Source organism: Pectinophora gossypiella, chromosome 29 (assembly GCF_024362695.1).
Source record: "Pectinophora gossypiella chromosome 29, ilPecGoss1.1, whole genome shotgun sequence".
In the NCBI taxonomy this organism is placed as follows: Eukaryota; Metazoa; Arthropoda; class Insecta; order Lepidoptera; family Gelechiidae; genus Pectinophora; species Pectinophora gossypiella.
In genome coordinates, this window is record NC_065432.1 from 937,053 (window position 1) to 964,976 (window position 27,924).

Sequence of the window (27,924 nt, forward strand, 5' to 3'; positions counted from 1 at the left end):
CCGTGTGATGAAATAAAAACATTTTCTGCTATATGAATTTTATTTTCCACTAAGTTATTATGTATGTTATAAGTTTATAACACACAAACACGTGACAATACAGTCATGAGCAATATTATATAATGTATCCACTTTAGCACTCTGTCGCACTAAAATATTTTACATTTAGTGAGACTTACAGTTCAATTTGTCAAAAAAGTTAATGTGACATGGTACCAAAGTGTATACATATTAATGGGGCGAAGGAAAAAAGGTACTTACGCATATTTTCTGACAGGTGTACAGGGTTATTAGTGACACCGTAACGAATACTGAGGAGGAAGGACTGGAATTCTCTGCCGTCTTCTGTATTTCCGAATGCATATAACCCGGAAGCTTTCAAGGCCAGGATGAACAGGCACCTTCTGGGCGAGCTCGCTCCATCCCAGGCCTCGTCAATGCCTTCGGGCATGTCTAGGGCCGAGAGCAAACCCATCAAAGGTAAAAAGAAAATGATTGAGCTAGAATCAAGCGGAATTTTCCATCACAAAAGTGTGTAATAAACTATTAAAAAGAAAACAATCATGAATTTTGTGACGTAAAGTTCCATTTGATATCAACTCAGATTCATGAGCCGAATCATCCCCCTCAGTATTCGATACGGTGTCACTATCTATCTATCGTGTGGGTTGTGAGGTGGAGTACCAACCTCATCCACCCTGGTGTCAGGGTTATTATTGAGCCGCCAAAGGCCCCTGACATCCTTCGTTCTCTTAACCCTTAAACAGGCCCCGAAGAACTGCTGTAAGAAATAAAGTGTTATATATGGATTTAGGCTTTGAATAGCGGCCTGTATGATTCCTTATCAACACATTCAGAAAAAAAACACTGAAAGTCCTGAAAAAAAAATGTGGGAAAACATAATCCCATTGCCTGGATAGAGACTATCCTTTATGTGATAGCTATATATAAATGTCGAATGTTTGTCTGTTCATAATTCTAGTGTTTGATTACTAGATCATTATTATTTTAAATTGTAATTGCTATTACTTATTTAATTATTTATTTATAAATAATTTAATTTAAAAATAATTGTATTAATTTTTTATATTTATAGAGGTTATTATGTGGTAAGTAAATCAAATACTTTTTATTATAAATCCCATTTATTTCACATTTTATTATGAATCCCGAATTTAGTATAATTTGTGTATAACATAATCATAATAAATTTGTGTGTAATCGAAATGATGCGTAGTTTTTAGTAAAACAAATATGTTTAAAAAAAACACAAGTAACGTCGGGTGCAAAGGCTAGTATAAAAAAATTGGTGATTTGAACAGGCAAAGGATATATAGCTCCCACAAATAAGTTCGACTCAACAGGCTTTGGTCACATGTTCCCCACATTATTATTTGCCTTGTTTTAGACAATTTAGCAAGAAATCAACTAGAAATAATGCAAATCCTGTTAGGAAAAAACAAAATCTCTAACATATCAAAAAATTGCACGACTTAGCTTTTTTTTTTTTTTTTTTTTTTTTATTATGGCAATGGGTCGCTTAGGAGTACGACCATTCTGCCAGTGTCGAAAACTTAGCTTTCTTTGTTTCGCCATAATCTGTATAAAACCACCACAGTCACTCAAAAACACGTCTCTAACGGACAGACGAAACTCGAATGGCTGTCAGTGTCACTTACGTTCGGATACACAAAGTTTGAAAATTCGGAACCATAGAATATATATTTACGATTAAATTTTGACAGATTGTGGACTCTTTATTGCCAAAACCTGGCTACAGCATCGAAAAATCAATGTGGGACACATATGTCCGCGGCCTGCTTAAGGGTTAATATGTAACGACTACATAATTACATCAGTAAGTAGTAACCGGGACCAACGGCTTAACGTGCCTTCCGAAGCACGGATCATCTTACTTTCGGATAATCAGGTGATCAGCCAGTAATGTCCTAACCAAATTAGGGCCACAAAGTCATTTTTGTGATATGTCCCCACCGGGAATCGAACCCGGGCCTCCGGATCGTGAGGCCAACGCTCAACCACTGGACCACGGAGGTCGTGGAGGTGTCACTAACACCCTGTATTTAACGAAGTTTAAAAATAAAACCACAAAATCCCAGTACAAATTGTATATTACGTTTTCAATGTAAACATAATTAAAAATGAAGATTATAAATAAAAACCCCCCTATGCCCACTAAAAATATAAAATTCGAATGTTTTTAAGTTACAACCAACATCACTTACGTACTTTAGAACCATATCGCATTAACTTATTTGACAAATAGAAACAAAGTCTCGCCAAAGGCAAAATATGTCAATGGAACAGGGTTCTAAAGAGTTTTATACATGTTTTGAGCGAATTTCCAGGTCACGTTCTAAAAAGAATAATAGAGGGCGCTGTTTAACTTCAACGTGATAATTCCCTATGTTCTCATGGCTTGGGTACATAATGTTTCAGAGGCATATATAAAAATAATTGTTGCTTGATATTTGGATCACATAATATATAGTATTATGTTGCTAACTACTGTTGACGACAGGTCGACATGGCAATCGGGGCATGAGGTGAGCCGCGGAGGCGGGGTCGCCCCGCACACCCGCACAGTCCCCGCGGCGTCTTAGTCTTAGTGTCGCACGAGTCCGTATCGACCGCGTTTATCGATTATAATCTCGCTCACATAATTTATTACTATTGTGTTTTAAAAATGGCTACGGTTGCATCTTTGTCGCGTGTTCAAGCAAAAAAACCAATAATTCAATCTCAAGCTCGAGAACTAGCTAGAAAAGTGTTAGAAAATTGTGACATTGAACGGAAAAATAATTGTTACAAATTTACCTTGAAAATTAATATTGGGAAAAAGACATGGGAATGGAAAATGAAATGGAAGATTTTATTATAAAAGTCGGAGATACCAGTGACGAAGATTCTTTAAGTTTTTGTAGCGATACGTTAGATGATTCAGATGAATAAATATTAACTTAAATGAAAACTTGGTATTATTTTATTCACATTTGAGATACCAGTGACGAAGATTCTTTAAGTTTTTGTAGCGATACGTTAGATGATTCAGATGAATAAATATTAACTTAAATGAAAACTTGGTATTATTTTATTCACATTTTGTTACATACATAATGAAAATATATCGATATTGAAAACGTCACGTCACTAGAGAATTGCCATGTCGACCTGTCGTCTACATTATATTGCTTCTCTTTATTTTGATCAGAATAATAATGGGTGGAAGATGTGTTGTGCCTGGTTGTAATAACAAGGGTCGTCATTTATACCCAAAAACAAAGATAAAAGATGCATATATGTCTGTTATCCATGAAATTAGAAGAGAAGGCAACATTGGACAGTCATGTACCCACTTTGGAACCCTGTCGCACTATCATATTTGACATTTAATGAGACTTACGGTTTAATATGTCAAAAAAGTTAATGTGACATGGTTTCAAAGTGTATATATGTTAGTACTCGTGACCATACATCGCCATCTATATTATTTTTTGGATACGTGGCTTGGAAATTCCCAAATTAAACGTTAAAAAGGTATTGAATACAAATGAATACCCTGGAATATATAATTATGCTAATTCCAGTATACACGTTTAACTTTGAGCTACACCTGTCATTTACTTATCCGCCGAAAAGGAAAGGGACGGGAAATCGACACGCATAAAACTAATGGAACACACGTTAATTTTAGGCTAAACTCTTAAAACAACCCTATCAAACAATTACATTGGCCAATTCAATTCAATTTTTGAAGTATGGCTTCTGTCATTTTTGACAATTCTGCCAGTGTCAAGGTCGACATTTTCGGTATACAGCCAAATGGTTGGTCGCTTGAGCTAAAACTGCATTGGCCAATAACCAGACAGAATTAAGTTGACAGCACACGTCAAACGCGTCGCATACCAGCGAGACGTCTATTCGATTCGCCCGGATTATTCATTCATTCACTCATTCATTTTAAAATTGACAGCTGTCAATCATTCGTCCCTTTTCGGCGGATAAGAAAATGACGGGTATAACTTGAAATAAAATTAGGTGTCTGCAGGGATCGCGACCTTTTTGATGTTACCCTCTCTTCAAAAGTAGCAACCACTGACGTACTATAAAGAAATAGACCCACAATCGCCAAGGATTTTTTCTAAAAAAGTGTCCGAACCTTGTAAATACGTATGGATTAAGTTATGTAGATAGTGGTGCTAATTCCTGTAAATACCATCTAATTTTATTTTAGGTTATATCTGTCATTTTCTTATCCGCCGAAAAGGAAAGGGACGGGTAATCGACAAGCATAAAATTTATGGAACACACGTCAATTTTAAGCACAAATCTAAAACAACCGTCTAAAAATTCGCCCGGGTTATTCATTTATTTACTCATTCTTCCTAAAATTAAGAGCTGTCAATCATCCGTCCCTTTCCTTTTCGGCGGATAAGAAAATGACAGGTATAACTTAAAGTAAAATTAAGAGATGTCTGCAGGAATCGGGGCCAGTATAAGTTCGTTCCCTCAAATTAAGATGTTATGGCTGTTAAAATAAAGAATAATATCGGTTCTACAGTATCGTCATTACGCTCATGGCGACTAAATTCGATCTTTACACGGCGTCTCTGGGTGACAATATTGTATACTTAATTTTGTCTATACGAGGTTAATGGTAGCAACTTTATCTCCTCCATAAGGCTGCCCGCCCACGTCAGACTAACGGCGTCCGACTTTTTGTAGGAGAAAAATAGAACGTACGGTCACGAGCATTAATATGTATACACTTTTGTACCATGTCACAGTAACTTTTTCGACAAATTAAACCGTAAGTCTCATTACATGTCAAATACGATAGTGCGACACGGTTCTAAAGTGGGTACGTGATATTACTCATGACTGTACAGGGGGGTTAAAATGGCCACATCGAAGCAATTCTTCTAAGAAATCAATATTGCTATTTGACATTTGTTTGCATTGCGCACTTACTTTTATATGCGCAAATGTCAAATTGCAATATTGATTTCTTAGATTAATTGCTTCTATGTGGCCATTTTAACCCCTGCTCGCAATGGAACCTGACAGAGGGCAGCAGTAACTGTCAGTACTATTCAGAGGCAAAGGACAGGAGTCCTAGTATGGCTTTGAAATAGACTACTCTGGGCGCCATCTCACTTTCGTCAGACAGAGTACTGCGGGGCGGAAGGCAAGAGGGAAACCACTGCCCTATTTTTCCCTAAAAAAGTAGCTTGGAAAATGCTGCACCGACAAGAGCGTGGCTCTTAATAGCTCGCAATAATGCAACGCCCACGTCCTACAAAAAGTCGGTCAGAAATAAAATCGGTGCATCTCGACCGATCCGACTATCGGTGAAAAATGGAACGTGCGTCGAGTCGGTCACAAAATCGGGCATAAGAATCGGAGAAAAATCGGCCCGATTTTCTATCCTACAAAAAGTCGGACGTGTGCGGGCGCCCATAATAATAAAATCTTTATGAAAATATCGTCATTATCATTTCACTATACCCTTTAAATATTCTATAAGAATGGGCGTTTCAAAAATAAAAAAAAACATCTTAAATAACCAACGCATTTCAATTAGACAGCAAAATTACTGAAACTGAAGGACAACCTCCACCAACAGACCAACCCCGGGACGGGACCAACGGCTTAACGTGCCTTCCGAAGCACGGAGGAGCTCGAGATGAAAACTTTTTTGTGGTCACCCATCCTACGACCGGCCTTTGCGAAAGTTGCTTAACTTCAACAATCGCAGACCGAGCGCGTTTACCGTTGCGCCACCGAGCTATTTTGGTTATTTAAGTTAATTTATATTTTTAAAACACCCATATTGATTATAATCAAATATCGACTCACCAATTGATAAGGATATAAACTGCCTATTTCTCCCATCAGGTGTCGCTACTGTTGAGTGTTCTTAAACTTTGACAGTTCCCCATACTATTTGAGTAAACAGACACATTGTTTTGGTTATATTTTTACACTATAACCCTTTGCGCGGCGTTTTAATGCAATATCATAGTATTATCACTGTGTGTGTGTGTGTTGTGTTATAGTGTTAGTGTGGTGTGTTAGTGTTAGGTGTGTGTGTGTGTGTTAGTGTTAGTGTGTGTGTTAGTGCTAACAAATATGGGCATCTGTCTGAAATATATATATTTTTTTTAATATTTATTCCCTAAAGTCTAAACTGGCTTTTTCCAATGATGGTTTTTCTTTTTCGCAACTCATCCTTCAGACGGGATACACTCCACGTTACTCCACATTTTGTAGCAATTTATCACGAATTTCAGTTGGACAGTATGGAGAACTGTTAACATTTAGGAACCCTCAACAGCGCTGCCACCTACATTTGAGCTTCTAGTGTTAATCCCCATTATATCATCTTCCGAACCATATAGTTAAGGACACCTCCATGCTTATAGTATGCTATGTCGACCTCTGTGTCGAATCGTACGATCACCTCAAACGACTTGCCGGTATCGACCTGAAATTGAAAATAGATGTTTAGTTGGGGTACTAGATAACGATACTAGGTAGCGATACTCGGTAGAGTGATACTAGGTATAGCGAATATAGCGATACTAGGTTGAGTGGTACCAGGTAGAGCGATACTAGGTAGAGTGATACTAGGTAGATTGATACTAGGTAGAGTGATACTAGGTAGTGATACTAGGTAAAAGGATACTAGGAACAGCGATACTAGGTAGCTACTAGTGATAGTGGTAGAGTGATAATAGGTAGAGCGATACTAGGTACTGTAATACTAGGTATAGCGATACTAGGTAGAGCGATACTAGGTGAGCGATACTAGGTGAGCGATACTAGGTAGAGCGATACTAGGTAGAGTGATACTAGGTAGAGCGATACCAGGTAGAGCGATACTAGGTAGAGTGATACTAGGTAGAGTGATACTAGGTAGAGCGATACCAGGTAGAGCGATACCAGGTAGAGCGATATTAGGTAGAGTGATACTAGGTAGAGCGATACTAGGTATAGCGATATCAGGTAGAGCGATATTAGGTAGAGTGATACTACTACTATTATGGTAGTTGTTACCTCACCTTGACAGTGACTTTGCTCAAGGGAGCCACGTCGCCGGGCACCTTGATGGTGTACCGCTCGGAGCCGTTGAGGCCGTGGGTCTTGGCGCTCTCCCCGGGCAGGAACTGCAGCGGCATCACGCCCATACCCACCAGGTTGGACCGGTGGATGCGCTCGAAGGACTCGCCTATCACCGCCCTGATGCCCTGTTGGGGAGGCGGTGGTTATAACATCGTGCGACAGCCGAGGCAAGGAATAATGCTACATATAAGCAAGTAATAATACTATCTATTCATCTCCTCCCTCTGTATTCGTTACGGTGTCACTAACACCTGTATGTATAGTTTTTAGGTGAACATAGCCTGGAAAAACCCTCATTTATGAACAAAATCGCGGAGATGGAACGCAGATACGTACCAATAAGTACGTTCCTTTCGCAGCCCAATCTCGACTGGACCCGGAACCGTAATCCTTGCCGACCACCGCGACCAGAGGCACCTTCTCTTCCGCGTACCTGCCGACAAACTCCACATACAGCCTTACATCCACCACCACCACCATCATCAGCCCATTAACGTCCCCACTGCTGGGGCACGGGCCTTCCCTATGGATGGATAGGGAGATCGGGCCTTAAACCATCACGCGGGCCCAGTGCGGATTGGTGGTTATTAACGACTGCTAATGCAGCCGGGACCAACGGCCAGACAGCCTTACATCATCATCATAAATTTAAGAGCCACGCTCTTGTCGGTGCAGAATTTTCCATGTTATTTTTTAGGGAAAATAGGGCAGCGCTCTCTGTACTCCGATGCGCTGCTACAAAACTTTTTTAACACCCGACGCAATGCACAGAAAAAGTTTAAGTATAAATACGTTCCATTCCATTGTCTGTCTGTCTGTAACATTGTTAATACCAGGAATAAAAATAAACTTGCTTTACAAGTCAGTCGATTACATAAGATTACTAAATCTTTTAAGGGGCAATGTATACGTTTTTACAATAAGATTCCCATTGACATTCAGAATTTGCCTTTCAACTGTTTTAAGACAGTAGTTAAACAAAAACTTTACAAAAAAGGTTATTATAAAGTTAGTGATTATTTAGAAGATATGAATGCATGGGATTAACTGTCTGAGAACTGATATTAGACAGCTAAATTACTCAATTGTATACCAATATTTTATGTTTATTTTTATTTTTTTAAAGAACGTCTAGGGCCCTGTGCCGAGGTTTTTCTTGCAGCTTCTTTTCCCCGCTATACAGGTTGTGAGAAGCTTCAGTAGTTTTAGGCGGATGAGACGTTCGTTATGTAAAATTGACGATTCAAAGTGTAACTATGTTACCTACTGAATAAAGATATTTTTGAATTTTGAATTTGAATTTGAATTCTGCGTCATCGTAGCTCCCGAATCCAGAACGGATGGTCCGATTTGGATGAGGTTTTTTTTCGTTCGAAGTGTTTTTTTTTTCATTTTGTTCTCACCTGGCTGCGGCATCGAAGACCGACATGACGTCCTTGCTGGGGAAGTGCGTGGTCTTAGGCCCTGCGTTGGGAGCCAGCATGTTCACCAGCCGGATGTTGGCGAAGGTGCCTCGAGACATCACCGCGTCGTTCCCTCGCCGCGACCCGTACGAGTTGAACTCCTTCGGGGTTAGACTGGGGAGGAAATACTCATACTCATTTATTCATAAAAAAAAATATTTTTATTTTATCACAACTTATGATAATAAAACGACCCACAAGGGTCGATAAATTCTTTCAAAAAAAATCCTCTCAGACGACGCTCTGAGCCGAGGTTCGCGCCCAACTGGGCACCCTCAGGCCTGTTGTCTTAAACGTTGTACCGGGTGAGAGCCTTCAGCGCTCCCCATTTGTCCGGCCAACTGGTTAATGCCATCTGCGGCAAATCTACAATAAGTCACGTCAAAAAAAAAATAAAGAGAAAGAAGCATATCTCACCCTCTAGACACGAGGTATCTCGCCGCTGGTGAGTTCCTGGCGATGGAGCCCGCCGGGGATATGTGGTCTGTGGTCACCGAGTCGCCGAGGAAGAGGATGCAGCGGGCGCCTTCGATGTCGCTCATCAGAGGCAGCTCCTGGATACAAAAAGCGAAAAAAAATAGTTCATACATTGTATAAGAAGTACTTACAAGGACTTAGAAGGACTTACGATGACCAAATTGGAGATGTCCTTAGAAAAGGTTCAATACGATCTACTCTGAACCGGCGTGCGTGTATGAAGCGATCGATGAATGTGGAGGAAGCAAGAGAAGTGTGTCAGGATCGAAGCAAATGGAATTCTATAGTCTCTGCTTACCCCGGTGGGAAATAGGCGTGAGTTTATGTATGTGTATGTATGTATAAGAAGTAATCTAAAATAACAGCGCCATCTAGTGGTTCGCGATGGGACTACGTAGAAGACGAATAGATGGCGTTGACAACGCAACCGTAATACTACTGAGGAAATACAGATGGCGCTAGTGAGGACCGGATAAAACAGTCAGTCTAACCGTTACTGGCAGATTTTGATAAACATCGTGTAAGTGGAGTGTATTTTGAATTCAGTGCGAGTAAAAATAAGTTTATTCCATAGATTATTGTCTCATTTCTATTTATTTCTCCCCTCTAATAATTGTTTTAAGTTTACGCGGTTATTATCATAATTAAAACACATAATAACAGGTTCTTACCGCGTTTAAATCAGGGATATGAGACTCCCGATATTTCGACACTGTTGCAAGTGCCATGATCACGGGATGACTGATGAGATTGGAGTGGAGTAGGTAGATCCATAATTTTCTACGGGCAGACATATCTGTCTACCCTCTTTCTTTGCCGCTTGTTTATGTATTTGATATCGGAATGTTCGGAACCATCTGAACTCGCGCCAAACTCACTACGACACACCGCACTCACTGTGTCACGTTACGCGGTAAGAACCCGTTATTATGTGTTTTAAAAAATAGTTCTACATGGCTTTGGTCTTAACCTCTCATCTGCCGAGATACAGTGGACTTTACATTCTGTCTGGTTGAGATCTACGTTCAGTGCGTTCTGGCGTTCGAAAAGTTTATTTATTTATCCACGCTTCACAACCATCTTTACCGGACAGATCCCAACGCGTCAGTTCATCTTTACTTACTACTACTTAGAATACCAAAATGCTCAGCTGAGGCCAAGTCGAGTGGAGGACGAGTCGAGTGGAGGAATAGTCGAGTGGAGGAAGAGTCGAGTGGAGGATAAGTCGAGTGAAGGAAGAGTCGAGTGGAGGAAGAGCCGAGTGGAGGAAGAGTCGAGTGGAGGATAAGTCGAGTGGAGGAAGAGTCGAGTGGAGGAAGAGTCGAGTGGAGGATGAGTCGAGTGGAGGAAGAATCGAGTGGAGGAAGAGTCGAGTGGAGGAAGAGTCGAGTGGAGGAAGAGTCGAGTGGAGGACGAGTCAGTGGAGGAAGAGTCGAGAGGAGGAAGAGTCGAGTGGAGGAAGAGTCGAGAGGAGGACGAGTCGAGTGGAGGAAGAGTCAAGTGGAGGAATAGTCGAGTGGAGGAAGATTCGAGTGGATGAATAGTCGAGTCAGCCGGGCATTAGTCTGAATCTACTATGTATTATAAATAAAGAAACTAACGCCTCCGCCCTTCTTGTCATGCACTATTTCCTGGAAACAAAAGTATTATCAATTAGACCCTATTCTACCTTAAACCTTAAAGTTAGTGGAACGTTTGCCTCTCACTTTGACGTCGCAGGTTCGAATCCAGGATAACCCAAAACCAATGATAGTCGAATTTGTTTTCCAATTCATGTTTGGATCTCAAATGATTATCACGTGCCCAGCGGTGAAGGAAAACATCGTGAGGAAACCCACATTCCCGAGAAATGCATTGTCGGAGGCATGTGACCTAACCTGTGTTGGGTTGGTTTTCCGTTCGCGGGTTGGAAGGTCAGACAGGCAGTCGCTTCTGTAAAAAACCGGACCTGTCAAATCTTCAGGTTAGGTAAGCGGATCCTGTGAGAAACGGGACAATGCTAGGGATATGATGACTACGCTACATCCTCTGTAGTCTAGTGGTTAGAGCGCTGTGCTCGGGATTTGGAGGCCCGGGTTCGAGAACGTTGTCGAAATCACTTTGTGATACTGTCCTTTGTTTGCTAAGGACACTGCATACTTGAATCACCTAATTGTTCGAAAAAGTAACATGATTCCGTGCTTCGGAGGGCACGTTAAACCGTTGGTACCAGCCATTAGGCGTAAAAAACACCTCCGCCAACCCGCAGTGGAGCTGCGTGGTGGAGTATGCTCCATACCCCCTCCGATTGATTGAGGGGAGGCCTGTGTCCAGCAGTGAGACGTACGAGTTTATGATGTAATGTAGACGACAGGTCGACACGGCAATTCTCTAGTGACGTGACGTTTTCAATATCGATATATTTTTATTATGTATGTAACAAAATGTGAATAAAATAATACCACGTTTTCATTTAAGTTAATATTTATTCATCTGAATCATCTAACGTTAATTTTATTTCTAAAATATTATTCTTAGTTTTCAATAATTTCTTTTTTATAATTTTGATTGACCATAAATATTTAGATTAGATTTCTTTTAAATCTATTGTTTTTCTTTTGTGTTAATGTTAATTTCTAATTCAATAAATTATGTGAGCGAGATTATAATCGATAAACGCGGTCGATACGGACTCGTGCGACACTAAGACTAAGACGCCGCGGGGACTGTGCGGGTGTGCGGGGCGACCCCGCCTCCGCGGCTCACCTCATGCCCCGATTGCCATGTCGACCTGTCGTCAACAGTATGTATGTATGTATGTCTAAAAAATAATAACCTTGCTCATCCCATCGAAGAACGGTGGCTTCTTGATGTATGTGGACTTGGAGTCCCATGAGTACAGCTTCCCTCGAGGAACGTCCAGCGCCTGCCAGGATGATGAGCCGCTTTCGATCTTCGCGTACACCTGCCAAATACAATCAACAGTTAGATAATCACTACATAGTATAAAACAAAGTCGCTTTTTCTGTCCCTATATCCCCATGTACGGTCACGAGCATTAATATGTATACACTTTGGTACCATGTCACATTAACTTTTTTGACAAATTGAACTGTAAGTCTCACTAAATGTCAAATATGTTAGTGCGACAGAGTGCTAAAGTGGGTACATTATATTGCTCATGACTGTACGCTTAAATCTTTAAAACTACGCAACGGATTTTGATGCGGTTTTTTTAATAGATAGAGTGATTCAAGAGGAAGGTTTTTATGTATAATAACATCCATTAAATAGTGGAGAAATACTGTTATTTTTGAGGTTTTTAATGTGATGTCGTAAATAATTTCATTTTTTCCTCAGCATTGCACCCGAGCGAAGCTAGTTAGTTATAAGAATTGGCCACTTGACAATTTTCGGATAAGTATTTTTAAAATAAGTTGTTTATAAGTAATTTAAACAGCGTCTAGTGGTCTAGTGGTTAGAGCGTTAGACTCACGATCTGGAGGTCCGGGACCGATTCCCGATGGGGACATTGTCGAAATCACTTTGTGAGACTGTCCCTTGTTTGGCAAGGACCTTGCAAGCTTGATTCACCTGGTTGTCCGAAAAAGTGGTGGAGTATGCTCCATACCCCCTCCGGTTGATTGAGGGGAGGCCTGTGCCCAGCAATGGGACGTATATAGGCTGTTTATATTATGTTATTTATGTAATAAGTAAGAAAAAGAAAGAAAAAAACGTTTATTACTCCCAGACACCACAGACACAGACAGACAGGTACATTACATTCAACACAGGACAGAAACCACACGGAAATTAATACACAGAAAAAAGAAAAAAAGAAGAAAACCATGATCAGAAGGCTGTTTATGCTATGTATGTTATTTTAAAAATAGGCTAGTTTCCAACTAGTCAAATCAGTTAACTTTTTACTCAAATCAAATCAATAAAAAAAATCATTAAATCAAAAATAAATCAATGGGCTAGCAATGGCGGCTTGTCATAGGACTGAGCATACCTGGTTTTCTTATACCATGGTTTCTGTTTGCAACATTACCTCTTTGAACATCCGCGGTATGACGTGTTTGGATTCGACCTCCTGTATCTCGGCGCGCGTTGGCCAGATGTCGCGCAAGAACACCTTAGAGCCGTCCTTGCGGGTGCCTGGGAGAATAACATAGCAACTATTAACACATAAGCACTCCATACAAAAATCTCTCTTTAGGAGGTTATTTTGGCTTTCTTTGGAAGATATTTTCGTGAGGTTTTTGACTCTCTTTAGAACATCTTTTTGAGAAGTTTTGACTCTCTTTAAACATATGTTTGGGAGATATTTGGCTTTTTTTGGAAGATCTGTTTGGGAAGTATCTTTTTGGGAGGTTTTTGGCTCTCTTTGAAAGATCTGTTTGAGATGTTTTGGCTCTCTTTGGAAAATCTGTTTAAGAGGATTTTGGCTCTCTTTCGAAGATCTGTTTGGGAGGCTATTGTGGCTCTCTTTGGAACATCTTATTGGGAGATAATTGTGGGTCTCTTTGGAAGATATTTTTGGGAGGTTTTTGGCTCTCTATGGCGTATATTTTCTTGAGATTTTTGGTTCTCTGAAAGATCTTTTTGTGGAACATCTTATTGGAAGGTTATTGTGGCTCTCTTTGGAACATCTTATTAGGAGGTTAATGTGACTCTCTTTGGAACATCTTATTGGAAGGTTATTGCGGCTCTCTTTGAAACATCTTATTGGGAGGTTATTGTGGCTCTCTTTTGAAAATCTGTTTAAAAGGTTATTGGCTCTTTTTGGGAGGTTTTTGGCTCTCTTTGGAAGATCTTATTGGGAAGTTATTGTGGCTCTCTTTGGAACTAATTGCGAGGTTATAGTGGCACTCTTTTGAAAATCTGTTTGAAAAGTTATTGGCTCTTTTTTGGGAGGTTTTGGGCTCTCTTTAAATCATCTGTTTGAGAAGTTTTAGCTCTCTTCAGAAGATCTGTTTGGGAAGTTATTGTGGTTCTCTTTAAAAGGTTTTGTAATTATCTTTGGAAAACCGGTTTTTGACTCTCTTTTGATAAATCTTTTTAAGAGGTTTTAAGGTAATATTCCGGTCGCTTCGGAAAATCTTTTTGGGTAGTTTTTGGCTGTGTTTGGAAGATCTTTTTCGGAGCATTCTCTCACCCAGTGGTTCAGTCTCCAAGTCAATGTCCATGGTGCCGGCCAGCGAGTATGCGATGACCAGCAGCGGCGACGCCAGGTAGTTGGCGCGCGTGTTGGGGTGGATGCGGCCCTCGAAGTTGCGGTTGCCTGACAGGACGCCACAGCACACCAGCTCGTTCTGCCGCACATTAAAAGAAAATTATTCATGACAACAGGCTCACGACTATATGCCTTTAACATAAGGAATAATACTTGTTCATCATAATCTTCTTAGCATTATCCCGTTTCTCACAGGGTCCGCTTACCCAACCTGAAGATTTGACAGGTCCGGTTTTTTACAGAACCGACTGTAACCCGGGTAAAACCGGGCCTGTCTGACCTTCCAACCCGCGAAGGGAAAACCAGCCCAACACAGATTAGGTTACATACCTCCGAAAATGCGTTTCTCGGGAATGTAGGTTTCCTCACGATGTTTTCCTTCACCGTTGACCACGTAATAATCATTTATGATCGCGCGTGCGCGTGCGCGTGTGTGTGTGTGTGTGTGCGTGCGTGCGTGCGTGCGTGTGTGTGTGTGTGTGTGTGTGTGTGTGAAACAGAGGATGTGCAGTGCACTATACCTTCTCAATAGTGTTTGCGATGTTGTCGTCAATTGGTCCGGAGTTGCCGATGCAGGTCATGCACCCATAGCCGACCACGTTGAAGCCCAGCTTCTCCATGTAGGGGAGCACTCCTGACTCCTGCAGGGGAAATATAATTGTAATACTCCATTGTCCACCAAGTGAAGAAGGTCACCTTTCTGGCGTTGATTGTAGATTTACCGCACATGGTATTAACTACTTGGCCGGACAAATGGGGAGCGCTGAAGGCTCTCACCCGGTACAACGGGCCTGAGGGTGCCCATTAAGACGTGAACCTCGGCTCGGGGCGTCGTCTGAGAGGAAAAATATTTGAAAGAATTATTCTAACCTAGTGGGTCGATAGCGATAAGCGCTGATTGAGGGAAATCGTCGACCACGCCGGCGGGTTCTGTATCGGGGTTCTGAAGTGTTTGGTGTCGCGAGTTGATTGGCCACCTCTATGGCTAGAGTATCGGGGGTAAAACTACTACAGCTTCTCCCAGCCGGGGACAGAAGCTGCATGAAAAACCGGGCCCAGGGTTCATGCCAGCATGTCTGACCTTCAAGTAGTAGGTGACCACTCCGGAGCCCGGCGACAGCGACGTCTTCACGTATGGCAGCACTGAGAGTCCATTCTCCACTGCTTTCTTGGCGAGAAGACCTGATGATGACAAATTAAGCATGTTTTAGTTGGGTGAATATCAAAATGTGTCAAGTTTGGTGGCGACTGTCATATAATCTTTCGTGAAAAATTGGGGAAATTGGGAAAATTGGGAATTGAAAAATAACTTTTTCATGTCGAAACCCAGGATCCTTTTGGATATTTTTCTTGAAATTTTGAAATTCACCCAGTTCCCAAATTCGAATCTCCTCCCTCCGGAGGGAACAAGCGGAATAAATCAGAAACCAGAATCATTTATTCAACGTAATTATCATGGATAAACTTGTTGAAGGTCAATGTAACATTTTTGAATTTACGTCATTTCGCAAGGTGTTATGGCTAAGGAGAAGAAATGACAAGAAACTGCAACAGCAACACATCTTTTAAATCAATTACATTACAAGTTATTTAATAACTAGAGGAACTCATTCAATACCAGACATTTTTATCACTTAGGTAATCATTAATCTTATAATAAGCTTTTTTACATAAAATAAGCTTCATATGAGCTTTAAATTTATTTTCTGACAAATTCAAAATATTAACTGGTAAAAACGTATACATAACCCCAAAAAAGATGAATTTAATTTTACTTAATCTAGAATTTTGAATAGCAATTTTGTTTTTATTTTTTGTATTGTAAATATGCTTTTCACAGTTTCTCGCAAGGAGAGATACATTTTTACGGACATACATAATGTTTTCACAAATATATTGACTTGCGACCGTCAGTATATTTATTTCTTTAAACAGCTCCCTTAGAGAGTCCCGACGAAGCAGATTATATGAATTAAAATAAAAACTTTTTTTTAATTGTATGTTATTAACATAACTTTTCTAAGTGTTTTCGTACTAACACTATACAAGGTGTTAGTGACATCGTAACGAATACTAAAGGGGATGGATTCAGACCATGATTCTGACTTAATGGCCCCGATTCCTGCAGACACCGCCTAATTTTATTTTAAGTTATATCCGTCATTTTCATATCCGTCGAAAAGGAAAGGGACGGATGATTCACAGCTCTTAATTTTAGGAAGAATGAGTAAATGAATGAATAACCCGGGCGAATCAAAAGGTACGTCCCTGGTATGCAATCCGTTTGACGTGCTGTCTACTTAACTGTGTCGGGTTATTGACGGACGTAAAATTTTTAGACGGTTGGTTTAGATTTGTGCTTAAAATTGACGTGTGTTCCATAAATTTTACTTTTTGCTTGTCGATTACCCGTCCCTTTCCTTTTCGGCGGATAAGAAAATGACAGATATAACTTAAAATAAAATTAGATGGTATTTACAGGAATTAGCACCAATATCAAGTTGAATTCGTCGCAAAATTAATGTGCAATAAAATGTTCCTGTTTTTTTTTAATTATTTTCAGTACCATTATTTTGCGACGGAAAATTCCACATGATATCAACTCAGAATCATGGTCTGAATCATCCCTTAAAGTTTTCGTTACGATGTCACTAACACCCTGTATAGGCGTTAAGATCTGAAATAAAAATACATATTTTTTTATTCTATAATTAAAAAAATAGTAACTTTAATGTGTAGTCTTCTGCTTCTATCGTGTGGGTTGTGTGGTGGATTACCAACCTCGTCAACCATGGTGTCAGGGTTATTATTGAGCCGCCAAAGGCCCCTGACATGAGTATTATGACGTAACGTAAGTATCAGGCGGCTTAACGGCTTATCTTACTTTCGAACATCATTTACGGCGGCTCAATAATAACCCTGTCATTAGGGTTGATGGGGTTGGTAATCCACCTCACAACCCATAGAAAAATACCAGTTCTGAGAACTCATAAACAGACATCTATTACGAGTTCCACTTAAAGAATGGACAAATATTATTGTTCACACATTAACGGTTAACAAACCAATGACTGTAATTAATTTACATAACAAAGAAGCGGTCAAACGTCGTACTCATTGTTACTTACTATTTTATTATATTTAGGATTTTGGTTTGTTTTTTTTTTTTGTTATTGATTTCTGATCATGTTTTTTTTTTTCTGTGTATCGATTTCCGTGTGGTTTCCGTCCTGTGTTGAATGTAATGTACCTGTCTGTCTGTGTCTGTGGTGTACGGGAGTAATAAATGTTTCTTTCTTTCTTTTTCTTACTTATTACATAAATAACATAACATAAACAGCCTATATACGTCCCACTGCTGGGCACAGAGGAGCATACTAGGGTATGGAGCATACTCCACCACGCTGCTCCAATGCGGGTTGGTGGACGTGTTTTTACGGCTAATAGCCTGGACCAACGGCTTAACGTGCCCTCCGAAGCACGGAATCATCTTACTTTTTCGGACAATCAGGTGATTCAAGCCTGAAGTCCTTACCAAACAAAGGACAATCTCACAAAGTGATTTCGACAATGTCCCCATCGGGATTCGAACCCGGGACCTCCGGATCGTGAGCTCAACGCTTAACCACTGGACTATAGAGGCCGTTAATTTTCGATTTAATAGTTTTTTTTTTTTTTTACTGACCTGCCCCCAGCATGACGCTCGGGTTGGAAGTGTTGGTGCAGGAGGTGATGGCTGCGATGATGACGGAGCCATGGCTGATGGTGTATGTCTTCCCGTCACTGTACGTGAAGCTTCCAGAAGCCTTCAGCTTGTCCTGTGAGAGCCCGAAGCCTTTGAAGCCCACCTGAGGAAGAAGGAGTCGATAACACTCATTATTTCCTTACATTTTGGCTGCTTTTTGAGGGACTTTCCAAGCAACGTTCCCCAAAAACAATACAGATGGCGCTGTACAGATTTGCCTTCATCAAATTCAAATTCAATTTCAAATTCAAAAATATCTTTATTCAGTAGGTAACATAGTTACACTTTGAATCGACAATTTTTACATAACGAACGTCTCATCCGCCTAAAACTACTGCAGCTTCTCACAACCTATATAGCCGGGGAAAAGAAGCTGCAAGAAAAACCTCGGCACAGGGCCCTAGACGTTCTTTAAAAAAATAAAAATAAACATAAAATATTGATAGGTATACAATTGAGTAATTTAGCTGCCTAATATCAGTTCTCAGACAGTTAATCCCATGCATTCATATCTTCTAAATAATCACTAACTTTATAATAACCTTTTTTGTAAAGTTTTGTTTAACTACTGTCTTAAAGCAGTTGAAAGGCAAATTCTGAATGTCAACGGGAATCTTATTGTAAAAACGTATACTATGCCCCTTAAAAGATTTAGTAATCTTATGTAATCGACTGACTTGTAAAGCAAGTTTATTTTTATTCCGGGTATTAACAATGTGCCGATCGCTATTTTTTGCAAATGCTAATAATAAAAGGTAATAATAATGATGTAAATATGTAAATATTAATTACATATTTACATCATTATTATTACCTTTAAATTACTACAGGGCGGATAATGGGTATCCTAGGGCGAGCTCGGTGGCGCAGCGGTTAACGCGCTCGGTCTGCGATTGTTGAAGTTAAGCAACTTTCGCAAAGGCCGATCATAGGATGGGTGACCACAAAAAAAAGTTTTCATCTCGAGCTCCTCCGTGTTTCGGAAGGCACGTTAAGCCGTTGGTCCCGGCTGCATTAGCAGTCGTTAATAACCACCAATCCGCACTGGGCCCGCGTGGTGGTTTAAGGTCCGATCTCCCTATCTATCCATAGGGAAGGCCCGTGCCCCAGCAGTGGGGACGTTAATGGGCTGATGATGATGTATTTAATTACTATTACTTGTCACATTATATAAATCATTAAAACTGTACGGAAATCTTTTACTAAAAGTACAAAATTTCCTTATAAGTAATTTATTTTTTTACGAAATGGCAACGCAGGGTGGGATGACGTCAGCTGGGCTAACCTTGAAATGCTAGCTGTCAGTTTTGAGCATACCTGGTCTTCTTATACCATGTTCCAGCTAACCTATCCTAACAGCAGTTATTCGTTCATCAAGACATGTGGATTCCTTTATAAAACCTTGACACATAATCGTGCTAAATAAATGTCACGTCAGATGAACTTAAGTTTTGCTTACACGCAGACCTTGCGGAGTAAGCTATTTTATGACGCATTTGGGTTTGCTCACTTTTAAATTTTAATGCATTTTTTATTGATACTGATTTCATCATCTCCCTAACATTATCCCGTTTCTCACAGGGTCAATGCTAGGGAAATGATGATGAGTTAGATAGATAGATAAAATACTATATTGAGCACAATGGACACAAAATACAGAGATAAGGACAACATGTACCCTGCCCTTGTCTTTTTTGGTGAGCTGCGGCACCCATATACCTTTATGTTTTCCAACTAATTATTAATGTGTGTATATTTTAATTTTGTAAATGTATATGTGTGTCGTAGGTTTTACGTAATTAATCTTATTTTATACATAAAGGGTGTTAGTGACACCGTAACGAATATTGAGGGGGATGATTCAGACCATGATTCTGAGTTGATATCAAGTGGAATTTCCTGTCAAAAAATTCATGATTTCTTTTTTTGTTTTTTTTTTGAGTTATTTTCCTTTCCATACTTTTGCGACGGAAAATTCCACTTGATATCAACTCAGAATCATGGTCTGAATCATCCCACAAAGTTTTCGTTACGATATCACTAACACCCTGTATATGTATACAGAAAAGCACAACAGGCGGCCTTATTGCTCATGCAGCGTTTGTCATGAGTTTCTACTCTTAACAAAAAAGAAAAATGTTTCATAAGCGGATAGCTATTTTGGCATACACTGTATAATTATAACTTAATATATTTAGCGGACCTTGTGGAAAACGAGATAATGCTAGGGTTGATGATGGTTGCATATTTCTTATACGAGGTCTATGCATGCGGAACTCAAAATGAGCAAGTGCTGACTGCCAATTTGTACGGCCATATTAAACTAAAATAAGTCACGTCCATAAATGCTGACTGCGGTTCAATACAAAAATTAAGAGTACACATATGTTTGTTCTCAATTTAAAATCATTATATTTTTACTCTGTCACCAATACGTACGTGGTATAGTTGAAAATAATTTAACAATAATAATTATTCATTATTTTTACAATGGTGCTAATTCCTGTAAATACCATCTAATTTTATTTTAAGTTATATCTGTCATTTTCTTATCCGCCGAAAAGGAAATGGACGGGTAATTGACAAGCATAAAATTTATGGAACACACGTCAATTTTAAGCACAAATCTAAACCAACCGTCTAAAAATTTTACATCAGTCAATAACCCGACACATTCATTTACTCATTCTTCCTAAAATTAAGAGCTGTGAATCATCCGTCCCTTTCCTTTTCGACGGGTATGAAAATGACGGATATAACTTAAAATAAAATTAGGCGGTGTTTGCAGGAATCGGGGCCAATATCAGTGTAATTCGAGACTTTCCAGGCTCATCATCACTAATTTAAGGGTGAATATCAAACTGTCAAGTTTGGTGGCGAACTTTCGTATTACTTTTTCGTGAAAAATTGGGTTCCGACATTGGGTTACGAGGTAACTTGTTCCTGGAACAAGCTACGAGGTAACTTGAACTATCCTTTCATGTCGGAACCCAATTTTTCACGAAAAAATAATATGAAGTTAGCCACCAAACTTGGCACATTTTGATATTCCCTTAAGAGCTTTTTTTTGACGTGATGGCATTAACTACTTGGCCGGACAAATGGGGAGCGCTGAACCTCACCCGGTACGAAGTTTAAGACAACAGGCCCAGGTGTCCAGTTGGGCTAATTTAAGAGCCGCGCTCTTGTCGGTGTAGCATTCTCCATTCTTGTCTACATAACATAAATAGCCTATATACGTCCCATTGCTGGGCACAGGCTTTCAATCTTCCCCTCAATCAACCGGAGGGGGTATTCTTGTCTATCAAAGACCAATTCCTTCACTTCCTCATAAGACACGACGTTCGCCTTCTCTTTAATCTGTTCCATGTAAGCTCTTCTTGGTCTTCTTGGTTTTGCTCTCTCTCTCTCTCTTTATTTAAGAGCTGCGCTCTTGTTGGTGGAGTAATCGCCATTACTCCATAGATAGGGCGTGTAGAACGGTGGTTGCCCCAATCGCCTTCCGTTGGTTTTGCTACGTTCCCCAAAAACCATATAGAGGGCTCTGTCCAGATGTAACGTGATAATTACCTATTTTCTCATTACTCGGGTACATAATTATTCAAAAATATAATGTAACAGCAAAGGCATATAAAATATATAAAAGTAATTGTTGCTTGATATTTGGATCACATTATGTACAGAATTATGTTGCTACCTATATTGCTTCGCGCCATCTATATTCTTTTGGGGAAACGTGACGTTGGAAAGTCTCTCATTGTATAACTTTAAATAATAATAATTATTATTGCAAGAAAATATTAGTTATTTTACAATATCAGTGTAATTTAAAAGTGATAATAATTATAACTTTCATCATCATCAATTTAAGAGCCACGCTCTTGTCGGTGTAGCATTTTTATAACTTTAAATAATGATAATTATTATTGCAAGAAAATATTAGTTATTTTACAATATCAGTGCAATTTAAAGGTATTAAAAAATAAAGTAATTTGTGTTATATAAACTGTGAATGAAGCTTCTTTTTCGAGTTTTTAGGTAAGTATTATCATAATATTCATTATTCTAATAGTTGCATATAATTAACACAGCATCGCGCCTGTATCCCCAAAGGGTTAGGCAGAGGTGTGCAGTATGTACGGTCACGAGCATTAATATGTATACACTTTGGTACCATGTCACATTAACTTTTTTGACAAATTGTACTGTAAGTCTCACTAAATGTCAAATATGTTAGTGCGACAGAGTCCTAAAGTGGGTAAGTACATTATATTGCTCATGACTGTACATACACCCATTCCTCGCCAGCTATGTTTCAGTCACATGAAATCTTCTTTTTCTTATCGTGTGGGTTGTGTTGTGAGGTGGAATACCAACCACATCAACCCTGGTGTCAGGGTTATTACTGAGCCACCAAGGCCCCTGACTCATGTAACGACTACATACTTACATCACTAAGTAGTAACCGGGACCAACGGCTTAACGTGCCTTCCGAAGCACGGATCATCTTACTTTCGGACAATCAGGTGATCAGCCTGTAACGTCCTAACCAAACTAGGGATCACAAAGTGATTTTGTGATATGTCCCCACCGGGATTCGAACTCGGGACCTCCGGATCGTGAGCACAACGCTCAACCACTGGACCACGGAGGCTGTTAAGAATGGTTTGGCTCAATAGCAAACACAGCCCAAGTCCAAGTAGTTAATGCTTGGGGATGCCCAAGTAGTTAATGGCATCTGCGGCAAATCTACAATAAATCACGTCAAAAAAAAAAAGGCCCATGTCGGGATTCGAACCCGTGACACGCGTAATTCACGCGTTTTCCGAACAGGGCTACAACGGAAATAATAATAATAACAACACATTAAATAGCGTATTTTGAATGCATTACAAAACAAACCAGTCAATTAACTAACGAGCCGGGATATTAAGAAACCATTCATTAGCTAACTACATGCAGATTAAAGATTCTTGTTTACCCGACTGCTGCGAATGAGGGTTATGTGTTTGACCGCTATGTATACATGGTGTTTGTAAGCTACAAGAGCACCGCAGAAAGACAGCAAAAAAACAAATAACGTATCAAAAACATAAAATCAATAAAAATAAATAGCCACAGGCCTCCTCTCAATCAACCGGAGGGGGTATGGAGCATACTCCACCACGCTGCTCCACTGCGGGTTGGTGGAGGTGTTTTTAGGGCTAATAGCCGGGACCAACGGCTTAACGTGCCCTCCGAAGCACAGAATCAACTTACTTTTTCGGACAATCAGGTGATTCAAGCCTGAAAAGTCCTTACCAAACAAAGGACAGTCTCACAAAGTGATTTCGACAATGTCCCCATCGGGAATCGAACCCGGACCTCCAGATCGTGAGCCTAACGCTCTAACCACTAGACCACGGAGGAAGTTGTATAGTATATATATAGTATACCTACCAAATATGTATGTGTATGTGTATACCTACCAAATTCTTTATCAAACAGCGACACATCCGGTTATAACCTCGTTAGTAAGGTAAACCGCAGTGATAGCATGAGTCGTTACAAATCACTTCATCTACCGACCTGACCACAGACAATGATACGAATACAGAGACGAACTGTAACTTCCACCTTTATTTTTTTTTGACGTGACTTATTGTAGATTTGCCGCAGATGGCATTAACTACTTGGCCGGACAAATGGGGAGCGCTGAAGGCTCTCACCCGGTACAACGTTTAAGACAACAGGCCTGAGGGTGCCCAGTTGGGCGCGAACTTCGGCTCAGGGCGTCGTCTGAGAGGAAAAATATTTGAAAGAATTAATCGACCCTAGTGGGTCGATAGCGATAAGCGCTGAATGAGGGAAATCGTCGACCACGCCCGGCGGGGTCGGTATCGGGGTCCTGAAGTGTTTGGTGTCGCGAGCTGATTGGTTGCCACTATGGCTAGAGTAATCGGGTCGTCGGGATCGTAGATTAACTTCCACCATAAGGACTACTTCGTATAGAACGGCAACTCTCCGCTCCCCACCAGCATCTGAGCTAGGTTTACCTCACCCCCTGTTAACTTTCCTTCTTGGTTCTTGGTTTTATTAAGTTTTTTTTATAATCGATCGTTCAATGTATGCGCCATTACGTGATTGTCCGAAAGTAAGATGATCCGTGCTTCAGAAGGCACGTTAAGTTGTTGGTCCCGGTTACTACTTACTGACGTAAGTAAGTAGTTTTAGAAATATGATGTTCCATCCTTCTTTTTTCGCTTTGAGCTTCTAATTTTGCAAGTTTTTACCACGCACTTCCCCGTGTTGCCAGTTCGGCGCCTAATCGCGCACTGAGGTAAAGTACTGTCAACGTCGCTATATTAACAGTAACTTTGCGTTCCGATGTGCGCGCTGATGTTCAATTTACGGTAGTAGTAAATCTATGCTCTGCCCACTCCAGTGGGATTGCGGGCGTGAATTTATGTATATGTACACAGTACCCTCAGTACGGACCTGGTGATGGATCGGTATAAATGACAATGAACTCACGACAACTTTGACATTTGTAAAGGTAAGTAATTTTATTTAAACTAGATACTTTGAGACAGTTAGCTCGACCATCTTGTCACGAGCATTATAATACACTTTGGTACCATGTCACATTAACTTTTTTGACAAATTGAACTGTAAGTCTCACTAAATGTCAAATGTGTTAGTGTGACAGAGTCCTAAAGTGGGTACATTATATTGCTCATGACTGTACGTCCACTCAGAGTGTTTAATTACTGCCCAAGACCTCGTGTGGGTTGTGAGGTGGATTACCAACCCCATCAACCCTGGCGTCAGGGTCGCTGAGCCGCTATAAGCCTCTGACATGACTCTAACGACTACGTACTTACATAAGTAAGTAATAACCGGTACCAACGGCTTAACGTGCCTTCCGAAACACGGATCATCTTACTTAATTCAATTCAATTCTCAATTATTTATTGCATTCCATGTAGTACAATGGGGTGTTACATAGACATAGGAACTATAACAAGGACCCTGTAGGGCACAGCAACGTTGAAGGGAAGACAGGAAGTGTGTGTTAAAATTAAAACTTATCATTTAAAAATTCGTCTACAGTATAATAACTCTTTTTAATTAGCATTGTTTTTAGATATTGTTTTTTCTTCTGGACAAGCAGGTCTTCTTCCATCGTGTGGGTTGTGAGATGATTACCAACCCCATCAACCCTGGTGTCAGGGTTATTATTGAACCGCCAAAGGCCCCTGACATGGCTCATGTAACGACTACGTACTTACAGTAAGTAGTAACCGGGACCAACGGATTAACGTGCCTTCCGAAGCGCGGATCATCTTACTTTCGGACAATCAGGTGATCAGGCTGTAATGTCCTAACCAAACTAGGGATCACAAAATGGCTTGATCATTATAGACGGCGATACGGCTCACCACTTAGCACTTTGGTCCGATCACCTGACTGTCCGTAAGTTGATCCGTGCTTCGGATGGCACGTTAAGCCGATGGTCCCGGTTACTCTTACTGATGTAAGTTAGTAGTCGTTAGAGTCATGTCAGGGGCCTTTGGCGGCTCAATAGTGACCCTGACTCCAGGGTTGATGGGGTTCGTAACCCACCTCACAATCCACACGATAGAAGAAGACGTTGGTCTAACCGGAGGATCGGTGAGGTGTGGATACTTAGTTCATCTTGCACAAGCATTAATATGTATACACTTCGGTACCATGTCACATTAACTTTTTTGACAAATTGAACTGTAAGTCTCACTAAATGTCAAATATGTTAGTGCGACAGAGTCCTAAAGTGGGTACATTATATTGCTCATGACTGTACCTCTGACTACCCCAATTGGGATATAGTCATAAGTAATATAATGTACCCACTTTAGGACTCTGTCGCACTAACATATCTGACATTTAGTGAGACTTACAGTTCAATTTGTCAAAAAAGTTAATGTGACATGGTACCAAAGTGTATAACATATTAATGCTCGTGACTGTACTTATAGATATTTTGATATTATTTTGTGATAAGTGATGAGCTGTGGCCCAGTTGGAAGACAGCTTGACTCTCACTGCGAGGTCGCAGGTTCGAATCCAATACGGGCCTAAACTAATGACTTTCGAAATTGTTTTCGAATTTATATTTATATCATTAAATGATTATCACGTGTTCATCGGTGAAGGGAAACATCTTGAGGAAAACACACATTTTTCCACCCATTATTTCATCTTTAGAATCTGTACCGGAAATATTTTATAAGTGCCTTGAGGAAGAAATGCAAAAGAAGAAAAAAATATGAAGAAACGGAAATGAAGAAACTGTCCTGAAGAAACTGATACGAAGAAACTAAGATGAAGAATCGGAAATGAAGGATTTGAATTGAAGAAGTCTACCCTCAGAGGGAGCATTTGGTGACTTAGCTTATGAGTTGAATTCTTCATAAAGCTAACTCACTAAATATTTCAACTGAGAAATACTACGTCACGAAATCTCAAAAGCTACAAATGCTACGAGTCCTGAACTCTGCATGCCAACTCATCATCATCAATTTAAGAGCCACGCTCTTGTCCGTGTAGCATTTTCCATTCCAGTCTATCAAAGGCCAATTCCTTGACTTCCCTATAAGACACGACGTTAACCTTTTCTTTAATCTGTTCCATGTAAGCTCTTCTTGGTCTTCCCCTTCCTCTCTGTAAGTAAATCTTTTACTAGAAGTTCAAAATTTCCTTGCAAAGTAAATTAAAAACTTTGGTCGTGGGCAATTTATTTTTTACAAAATGGCAACGCAGGGTCGGATGACGTCAGCTGGGCCAACCTTGAAATGTTAGCTGTCAGTTTTGAGCATACCTGTTTTCTTATACCATGAAATTTCAGATATATAACAATATAATAAATTAATAAATGTTGTTATGTTTTGTTATTATTAGTACTTTAGCAATAAGGCCGCCTATTGTCCTGTTTATTTCCGTTTAATAAAGTATGTTATTGCCCTCGATTTCACACATCCTAACTTTATTTTAAGTTATAACCGTCATTTTCTTATCCGCCGAAAGGGAAAGGGACGGATGGATTGACAACTGTTAATTATTTTTGACAATTGTTACTGTGGATTGGCAACTGACTGTTAGTTATTTTAAAACGAATGAATAACCCGGGCGACTAAAATAGACATCTAGCTCATATGCAACTCGTTCGGCGTGTGCTGTCTACTTTATTCTATCGGGTTATTGGCCAATATACAATTTTGAAATGGTTTTTTAAATCTCTGCCTAAAATTGACTGTGACTGTGTGTTCCATAAATGTTATGCTTGTCGATTACCCGTCCCTTTCCTTTTCGGCGGATAAGAAAATGACAGGTATAACATAAAATAAAATTAGATGGTGGTTATATTTTTTTAATCAAATACACTTTTTTAAATGGATTACTTAATGTTTTATTTCAATACAAAAAAAAGTTTTCATCTCGAGCTCCTCCGTGCTTCGGAAGGCACGTTAAGCCGTTGGTCCCGGCTGCATTAGCAGTTGTTAATAACCACCAATCCGCACTGGGCCCGCGTGATGGTTTAAGGCCCGATCACCCTATCCATCCATAGGGAAGGCCCGTGCCCCAGCAGTGGGGACGTTAATGAGCTGGTGATGATGACACGAAAACTTTACATTTCAAAGGTTACATAAACGAATGTATCAAATATCTTTAACTTATTTTGTGTTTTCTACTAACAATAGGTTAAGACTGCATTTTTACTAACAACTATGGATTGTCAACAGTGGCTGCAAGTTGTCTTTGATTACTTGTGGCTCTGCCCACCCCATTAGGGATAACGGGCGTGAGTTTATGTATGTATGTATGTATGTACTATGGATTGTAAATCTGAATATAAG

At 40.0% G+C, this 27,924-nt stretch overlaps 1 protein-coding gene across 1 annotated transcript in view; it reads right to left on the reverse strand.

Moving 5' to 3' along the window:
• Positions 1-2,114: 2,114 nt before the first annotated feature.
• LOC126379389 (cytoplasmic aconitate hydratase-like) overlaps positions 2,115-27,924 on the reverse strand; it is a 57,764-nt gene continuing 31,954 nt past the window's right edge. Inside the window, exons 12-22 of the mRNA XM_050028123.1 lie at positions 17,990-18,152; positions 15,386-15,486; positions 14,826-14,945; positions 14,227-14,383; positions 13,120-13,226; positions 11,902-12,030; positions 9,027-9,163; positions 8,550-8,723; positions 7,483-7,579; positions 7,086-7,271; positions 2,115-6,508 (exon numbers count right to left, since the gene is read on the reverse strand). Of these exons, the coding sequence (XP_049884080.1) occupies positions 6,398-6,508; positions 7,086-7,271; positions 7,483-7,579; positions 8,550-8,723; positions 9,027-9,163; positions 11,902-12,030; positions 13,120-13,226; positions 14,227-14,383; positions 14,826-14,945; positions 15,386-15,486; positions 17,990-18,152 (1,482 nt within the window). The 3' untranslated portion in view covers positions 2,115-6,397. The remainder of the gene's footprint in view (positions 6,509-7,085; positions 7,272-7,482; positions 7,580-8,549; positions 8,724-9,026; positions 9,164-11,901; positions 12,031-13,119; positions 13,227-14,226; positions 14,384-14,825; positions 14,946-15,385; positions 15,487-17,989; positions 18,153-27,924) is intronic.